Source organism: Orycteropus afer, unplaced genomic scaffold (genome assembly GCF_000298275.1).
Source record: "Orycteropus afer afer isolate SDZICR_OR568_19922 unplaced genomic scaffold, OryAfe1.0 scaffold00003, whole genome shotgun sequence".
Taxonomy (NCBI): domain Eukaryota; kingdom Metazoa; phylum Chordata; class Mammalia; order Tubulidentata; family Orycteropodidae; genus Orycteropus; species Orycteropus afer.
Window position 1 is genome coordinate 26,663,713 of NW_006921590.1, and position 9,569 is coordinate 26,673,281.

Sequence of the window (9,569 nt, forward strand, 5' to 3'; positions counted from 1 at the left end):
CTCCTACACTGTTGGTGGAACGGTAAAATGACACAACCACTGTGGAAAGCAATATGGCAATTCCTTAAAAAGTTGGAATTAGAAATACCATTTGACCCAAACATTCCATTACTAGGTATATATCCTAAAGAAGTGAGAGCCAGGACAAGAACAGATACATGCACACCCATGTTCATTGCAGCACTATTTAGAAGGTACCCATCAACAGAACAATGGATAACTAAACTATGGTACATACACAAAATAGAATATTGTGCAACCCTAAAGAATAGCGTAGAATCTGCAAAACACTGCATAACATGGATGAACTTGGAGGACATTATGCTGAGTGAAATAAGTCAACAGAAGGACAAATATTGCATTAGACCATTATTGGAAAAAGTCAAGGAAAGGTTTATATATGGAAGGAAGTTTTCTTTGTTGGTTACCAAGGGTGGGAGGGGAGGAGAGGGAACACTGCTAGACAGGTAGAGACAAGTATTGCTTTGGGTGAAGAGAAGGGCAATGTACCAAATGTGAGTGATCAACATCGTGGCATTGAGGAAGAGGAAGACATAAAGAGGGGCATGGGAGGTACAGACAACAACTGTATTGCCAGTGATGGCAAACATTGATCTATGAGCAGATGGGTGGACAGTCTGAATGATTAGGTATGTCTATGCAGGGGGGAGTGTGCCCACAAGCATGTATAGGGTTGGCAGACAATGTTTCTACTAGTGTATTTGTATGTTCTGTATGAATTCACAGGTATATTGTAGAGCTGACAAGGGACAAAGTTATAGTTACTTCTCGCCATAGCCAGCTTACCCAGAGTGAGCAAGTAGTTGGACCTGTGAGCTCGGGACCATAGTTACAGGGGACATCAAGCTCAATTATAATAAAATACTACACGAAAACATCATTCCACATCATACTTTGGTTAAGTAGTGACTGGGATCTTAAAAGCTTGCAAGCAGCCATTTAGATGCAATGATGGGTCTCTCCTCATCCAGAGCAAAGAAGAATAAAGAAATCCAAAGACACATGGAAACAGTTAGTCCAAGGGACTGGTATACCATGCGATCCTCAGCATATATGACTATGAGATCAGAAGAACTAGATGGTGCCTGGCTACCACTGTCAACCACTCAGAGGAGGATCTATGTAGGAGATCCTGGACAGAGTGGGAGAACAATGTGGAACAAAACTCAAAATCATAAAAAAAAAAAAAAAAGGAACGAAGTTTACTGGTCTGATAGAGCTTAGTGGAACCCCTGAGACTATGGCCCCTAGCTGCCTTTCAGGTGTGGAACTGAACTCACTTCTGTGGCTTCCAGCCAAACAAAAGTCAGGCATATCAGCTGAACATTTATATTAGGCAGATACACCCCTTGGAGCCCTTGGAGAGATCAGTCATGGGAGAATAGACGGGCTGTGTATGCACAGAGAGACAGCTTGGGGGGCAGGAGTGCATGGGAGGGAGGGATAAATGGAGGCAGTAACTATGGGGAGGAAGTGGGAGGAGAGCTGTTGCACTGTGGGAAGTGACAGTCAATGTCACGAGACAAAGTATATGTGAGCTGCTGTATGGAAAGTGAATTTGCTCTGTAAACTTTCATCCAAATCACAATAAAAATTAAAAAAAAACAAATTTTAAAATATTCATTTAAAAATAATAAAAACAAACCAACCATATCATAATATACTTAGCATTTTTAGTAGAAAATAATTGTATTTTCCAAAGTTAAAAAAAAAAAAAAAACAGTGAGACGGGCATTAGTTTACAGTCTTGCAAATTAGTTTAATAACTGGCTGAATCTAGCAGGAGGAATGTCCTATCTGCTTTTGCATTCAATCTGTTGTGATATCTAGCACACATCATGTAGCTGCTGGAAAACTCTACTGTACCATTGTGAAAGCCTGAGAGTGAAGAAAGAAAATACTGTCTTAGTATCATTAGGAGAATGGGTTTGACCTCATGAATCCCATGAAAAGGTCTCAGGGACCTCCAGGTTTCTTGGACTCCATGTTGAAGAATGTAGCCCCTATAGCATACCCTCACCTCTCTCCTCCCTGACTTTATATTTCCATAAACTACATGAGAAATTTATCTAGTTTTTCACTTTCTCAGAAATATACAACTTCTACCCAGTAACTCTTTGCCCTGAAAGAACATTTAGATTTTATTCAGACAACCAGATTAAATTCTTCTCTGTCCCTGATTTTTGTGTGAATGTGGGTATATATAAACCAAAAACCAAACTCATTGCCATTGAGTTGGTCCTGACTCATAGTAACCCTTCCTTGGGTTTCCAAGGTGCTATCATTTCACACCTCTGACCTTCAGTTTTCTTATTTGTGAAAGAAGGGAACTGGATTAGACCAGTAGCTTTCTACCTGAGGTACTTGAATACTCTGTGGGTTGCAGTGTTATTTCAAGGGGTCTAGGAATCCAGATCTTCTATAATCATTGTCTGAATTGGATGTAGCTTCCCCCCCCCCCATGTATTCATACTGCATTTTTTCAAATGTATTTAGAAATCAGTTGTGTTCATGATGCTCATTAAAAAATAAAAATAAGAGCTCTATTTCTCTCATAGTGCCTTTTAGCTATGATGTATTTTATAAATAGATATTATAAGCTCAAATTATAATGTGTAGGTAGTGACAAACTCATTTAAGGATAAAATCTAGAAAAAGACCCTGTGACATGAAATTATTGTGCTCTTATTCTGGCTGTATCACAAAAATCTTGTAGCAAATGCATTTTCCAAGTATGGACACCACAATGTCCACTGTCCATAGGCTTTTCTATAATATGACCTTGCTACTCTCTCATCAAAAGAGTGCAGTCTAACTCTTCCTCCTTGCATCTGGGCTGGTCCTAAGACTCATTTATAACCAACAGAATGCAATAGAAGTGAGGATGCATGACCTCCAAGTCTAGGTCAGAAAAGGCCACGTAGCTTCCACTTGGTTCTCTTGGGATGTTCCCTGTGGGAGAAGCCAGGTACTATATATGAAGTGTGACTACCCCAAGACCCTCATATTGTTGTTGTTGTTGTTGTTATGTGCCGTCGAGTCGGCCCCGACTCATAGCGACCCCTCCTTGGGTTTCCGAGGCAGTATCACTACGGAAGTAGGATTGCCCAACCTTCCTTCCGAGGAGTGGCTGGTGGGTTTGAACCACCAGCCGTCTGGTTAGCAGGCAAGTGTCTTAGCCACTATGCTACCAGAGCTCCCAGACCCTCATATAGAAACTCTTATTCAGTGTCCCAGCTGAGCTCAACCTTCTAGCCATCCCATGTGCCAGGTATAGGAATAAAGTCAGCTTGGACCCTCCAGACCAGCTCAGCCTTCAGCTGAGTAGTGATGGAAGATCTTTTTCAACATCATGAGGAGCAGAAGAACTGCCCAGATGAATCTTGATTGAATGCCTGACCCTCTAAATCATGAGATATAATTAAATAGTGTTTGTTTTAAGCTACTAGCTTCATGGGTGGTTTGTGATGCAGCAATAGATAACCAGAGTAGTAGTATTGTGTCTTTGAGTAAATCTTCAGTCCTTGCTGAGCTCTGGTTTCCAAAAGGGGTTGTGTGAGTTGATCATCATGGTATCATACAATTTTTAATGTTTGTTGCTTCTACAAGAAGCAAGAACTTGAAGAACAAGTTCACTCTCTTTGTCCCTGAGACCATTCACCTTCCAGTCCAAGTTGGAGCTATGTGTCCGCTTTTTTCTGAACAGGGCCCACTTTTCTCTGAATTACTAAGGAGTCTTAAGAAGGTACTGTCACATATCAAGTATCTGGAGTTTATTCAAGACTCAGCAATGACCAAACCCCAAACCAAACCCATTGGCACTGAGCCAATTCTGACTCATTGCTACACCCACAGGGTTTACAAGGCTGTAAATCTTTACAGAAGTAGATTGCCCCATTTTCCCCCCAGAAAGCAGTTGGTGGATTTGAATTGTTGACCTTCTGGTTAGCAGCCGAATGCCTTACCTACTGTGCCACCAAAGCTCCTTCAGCAATGACCAGGACCCTGGAAAATCAGTCCAGCTAAGGGTGGAAATGACCATCCTGTCCAGAACCCTAGGAAATGCTAGAGGGGCTCTTTCAGTTCTCTGATCAAGTACTTGTTTGACTAAAGAGAAACTATTCAAATATCTTAGAGCCAAATGGCACACTAACCAACCTTCCCTTACACTGTAACATATGTCAGTTGTAGGACAAATTAGAGGTATTTAAGAGACTACTAAGCCATTTAGTAACTTAAAACTGCTACATGCTGATCCAATAGCTTATAATGGTACCAGGGAAGATACTACATGGCAGATTGGTGAGTTACTCTGAAACTTTAAATCAGATGGGGAGATGATGAGGGAGGAAAGAGCATCAATAGTCATGGGGAACCCACTGCCAGTGAGCTAGTTCTGACTCACAGTGACCCTACAGGACAGACTAGCACTGCCTCATAGGGTTTCCAAGGCTATATATAAATCTTTACAGTGCCATGGAGTGGCTGGTGAGTTCAAACCATGAAACTTGTTGATTAGTAGCCAAATGCCTTAAACACTATGCCACCAGAGCTCCTTAGTCATAGGAAGATGAGGGTTACAAGCTTTCACCCAACTGATATCAATGCACACTGCAATTCTCAGCACATAACTCAGGCTAATGTCAAGAGGTAAAAGTTTGTGAATGTTTCATACAATCTACTTAGAACACTAAAAAACACCTAAATATAATTAGTTTATAAGGATAATTTTTCTTGATGTCCCTAAGCAGAATGAATGAATGACCTTTTTGAGGATAATCTATTTATACTTTTATTACTGGACTTACCACCTACCATGGCTATAGTATTATTATCATATCATTTGTTGTTTAAATTTATAGCAAATTCTAGATTGTGGTGTGAGAGTGATTTAAAGCATGTCTTTTCCCAGCACCTCGTGTATAATAAGCACTCAACAAAGACTGAGTAAATGCATGATGAATGAACAAATGAATGAACAAGTAAAAGAGTGAACAAATGAATGCATAAATGGACTGAGTATTTTTATAGGGGAGAAGTGATGGAGATGTACTCAGAATATAAGCCACTGCTTACGATTTTAGGGAGTTGCTTGAGAAATTACTTAACCTTTTTTAGCTTAAAGCCTGGAAGTCATAAAAAGGGGTGTTGGATCCCTAAATTTCCAATTCTCTAGTTTTACTCAAGGAAAATGGGATCCTATGTGAAAATATTTATTGATGTAATGGTTCTTTTATTTTCTTTTAAGAGTATGGTTGGTTGTGGTTGTTGTTGTTGTGTGCTGTGGAGTCAGACCCAACTCAGTGACCCCTCCTCCTTGGGTTTCTGAGGCAGTATCACTACAGAAGTAGATTGCCCAACCTTCCTTCCGAGGAGTGGCTGGTGGGTTTGAACCGCCAGCCTTCTGGTAATTAGTCAAGTGCCTTAGGCACTATGCTATGAGAGCTCCCATGCCCTATGATATCTATATGGTTGGTGGCAAAATATAGATATCATAGGGTGAGGTTGGGGAGGACCGCTTTTGGGGGATGGATGGGGACTGCAGAACCTCTTCTGTATATATACAAGACTAAAATGCCTGCATTTGGGTGTTAGCTTCCAGCTATAACAGTAAAAGTATAGGTGGGAGTCAGACTGACCTGAGATTGAATCCTCACTTCACCATTTACTAGTAGAGCACAGTGGCCACAAGAATGTACCTTGCAGACATTCTACAAAAGGGAGTTAATTGACCAAATGTCTCAGCTGTTCTCTGAAATTAGTCTCTGAGTTTTCACCTAGGCCAGACTTCGCATGGTTTGCTCCCAGCCAATGACTGAGTATGGAAGGGAAATGAAGGCAGCCCTACTCCTCTGAGATGTGGAACTCCTTTGATGGCCACCTTTGGCTCCAGGACTCCTTCCTGACACTGCAAGGCACCCGAGGGCACATCCACCCATCCATCTCACCCTCTCTTCTTCACTCAGGGTCAGACTTACATCATGGTCTGTCAGCTCTCCCAGACTCTCTCCCTATGTTCCCTACCCAGACATTTGCCCTAATAAAATCCTTGCACATTCAATCCTGTCTTGGTGTCTGCTTCTTTGATTATCTGGGTAAGAAGTGGAATGACATTAGATAATAAGACATTCATCTTTGACTATGTTTCCTCATCTATAAGCAGATTATGATATCTATTTCATAGGGCTTTTATTATTACTCATGTGATCATGCATGAAAAGCTCTAAATTCTGTACCTGGAAAATACAGGTGCTTACCTTTCTCATCTTCTATTTTCCCTTGGAATATTCCTAGCAATGGGTTTAAATCATACTTACCTGTGCACATCTAGCCTGTGGCATTTGGGAAAAAAATGAAGTCTTGGTATAATAAAATAACCCTATTTTAATTACAGTCCTTCCACATTCTCATTAACTGCTTCTTAATTTGGGGGAAGCCTATTCTGCAGACCTCTCTGAAATCTTTGATCTGTTTAATAATGTGGGTTGAAAGGGAAAAACAGCTGCAAGGGAAAATCTGATTAAACTGTGTGTGCTAGCTTTATTACTTCCTTCAATAAGGTTAATGCCAAACACTTTACCTTGTCATCCAATTTCCGTGCATTGAAAGCAAGTTCAACATAGTCATCATTGCCAGATAATTCTTCAGCAATCACCTAAATGAAAAGGCACACATCAGTTGCAGTGTAGGGTAGACCACTCAGCCCAGCCACCCAGGAGCAAATTTAGCTTCTATTTGGTCCAAACCCACAAAACAAAGGTCAAAGAGTTTTTCCACAATCCTGGGCCCTGACTAGTGAACATGGCCCAGCGTTTCCAGGATTACCAAAAAACTCTCTGGAAACAGACAGCAGTAGATGCTTAGCTCTTATTTATGTTGAGCACAAGAGGGGAGATGAAGTGCAAATTGGAGGAAGAGGCATCTGGAGCAGCATTAGGAGAAGCTGCTTTCTTTAAAGGTCTCATAGCATTGGACAGTATTTCCATGAATAACTATATATATATATATACATATACATACATATATATATATATTTGTTGTTGTTGTTGTTATGTGCCGTCGAGTCAGCCCCGACTCATATATATATATATATATATATATATTTCCCCTTTGAGAAGTTAAAAAGGAGGAAGAGAAGTAATATTTCTTCACTGTGTTGAGTCAGACCCCTAAGGGACAGGGAAATAAATTCATGTCTACATCCTTTCCAGACTAATGATTATATGGTTGTCATGGAAATGTTTTTAATCACTATTGAAAAATAAATAAGACTGTCCCTGGGCTTTCTGAGATGAAGGGGTGTGGTAGTTAAGGTTATGTGTCAACTTGGCTGGCCCTGGTTTTGAGTGGTGGGGCAGGTGGATGTAGTTATTCCCCATGGGGAGATTGGCGATTAACTCCATGGTAGAATCTGCTGTGAGCGGCTGAGTAGCTGCTTTAGGGATGAGGGTCTGATTCCAAGTATACAAGAAGCAACTCTGAGGAAAGGCTCCAGCTTCTGGCATGCTTGAATCCTGCATGTGGCCAAATCATTATTCAGCAGCCTGTCATGCGGTCTGCTCCTCTTGGGACTCTTACTGGACTTGAATCGATGGCCTGCCATGTGATTTGGTAATATCAGGACTGTGCCTTTTTACGTGAGTTTGCCAGCCTCAGCAGCCAGAAGCTGCCTGAATGAAAAAAGCTTCCTGGTTCAGTAGGCTGGGAACAAGAGGCAGAACTGAAACTCAAGGTCAAGGGGCTTTCACCCAGCCCCTAGAACCTGGTACTTGGGACTCAGACTTCTAGCCTCCAAATCTGTAAGAGAATAAACTCCTGTTTGTTAAAGTCACCCATTTGGGGTATTTTCTGTTAGAGCAGCACTAGGTAATGAAAACAAGGGGAGAGGAAAAGGCTAAGAGGGAGATAAAAGTAAGGAACCAAGCCCTTAACATCCAATAACAGGGCTTTCCTGACAAAAATTTTGATGTAAGTTAAGAGATAAGAGTATCCAAGAGCTTCTTTCATAAGAAGTCATTCCCCTATGTATGTACTAGCTAGTGGCTCTCAAATTCTTGGACCAGAAATTGGAGGCAAGTCAGGAGGAAAAAAAAAAAAAAAAAAAAAATCTATGGTCCAGTCTAGATGCATATAGGTTAATCCATTTACAAATAATGCTGCAACTTCTCCAAGTGATCAGAGACCACAGCCTATGGGCATCACTGTCAAATTGGTTATGTTGAGACGCTGAGGTTTAATTCAATTCCATTTCAGGTCTTTCTGAGTTCAACTGTTCCATTATGAGTTGAGCCTATCTGTTCTGAGTACTCACTGAAAGATTTAAGTTATTTTACATCTAACATTAAAGCTAAATATATTGTTTAGAGAGAGAAAAACCAAAAAAAGTGTGAGCAGTGAAGGAGTAGAGAACATGGATCTGTGTATATAGTAAAAACTCAAGAAATACTTCCTAAACCAGGAACCATCAGATTTATATTTTTCATTTGGTCCTCCTTTGTCCCTTATCACATCATACATACTAAACTCCACCTGAATTGTGGTCTTTAACTATTTTGCAGTTATAGATGCCTCTGGAAAGCTGATGAAAGCTATGATCTCCATCTGCAGAGATCCTGAAGTCGGCACATATTTTCAAGTGTTTTACAGAAGCCAGTTATGATCCAAGGACTCGAGACTAAGAAGATAATTTAAATATTTAAAATTAAGAAAAATATTAAAATTTTTTGAGATGTGTAAAGAAAGAAAATCTTAACATATCTTAGAGAAAAGATGGCAAGGTAAAGATTGGTTCTCCTGTGGAAGATGTGTGGCAAATCTCATACCTGAATCCACCATTCCAATACTCTCGGGTCTGTGGGATTTTGGAGTGAGCGCTTGGGTCTATGGCTTTGTAAAGTGCCACATACTTGAATGTGGCAAGCAAGAATAAGTTTCCACATGGCATTGGCTTTTATAATGTTCAAGTAATAAACTCAGATTAACTTCTTATGAGAATGGCTACAATGTTTACCACTGGGAACCCTTTTGAATTTTTTCCTTGAAAAAATTGCTTTAAAGAAAATGAATCCAGTCATTCTCAAGTTAAAAGAGAATGTTCAAGGAACTTGGGAGGTTTACTCTCTGACAAATTGCAAATTTGGATTTGCAGTTCAGATTCTCCCGGTACTTTTTGTTCTTTCTTTTTTCCCTCTGTGTGGCCAAATGGTTGGATCACTTTTTTTGCTTTTCTCATACGAGATGTTAAAATTTCAAATACAATGAGTTCTATTTGAAAATGTATGATCTTATTTAGAAATTCTCCTTGTGTCGCCCAATAAAACATTCTGTGATTATAAAAATGCTCTATAATCCACAGTCTACTATGTTGTTGTGTTGTTATTTGCCGTCGAGTCGGCCCCGACTCATAGCGACCCCTCCTTGGGTTTCCGAGGCAGTATCACTACGGAAGTAGGATTGTCCAACCTTCCTTCCGGGGAGTGGCTGGTGGGTTTGAACCGCCAGCCTTCTGGTTAGCAGTCAAGTGCCTTAGGCACTATGCTACCAGAGCT

The 9,569-nt window shown here is 40.5% G+C and overlaps 1 protein-coding gene across 1 annotated transcript in view; it reads right to left on the reverse strand.

Annotated features, from left to right (window-relative positions):
• Nucleotides 1–9,569, reverse strand: part of CPNE4 (copine 4) — a 630,026-nt gene that overhangs the window by 260,382 nt on the left and 360,075 nt on the right. The window contains exon 4 of the mRNA XM_007936892.2: nt 6,602–6,676. Within this exon, the coding sequence (XP_007935083.2) occupies nt 6,602–6,676 (75 nt within the window). The remainder of the gene's footprint in view (nt 1–6,601; nt 6,677–9,569) is intronic.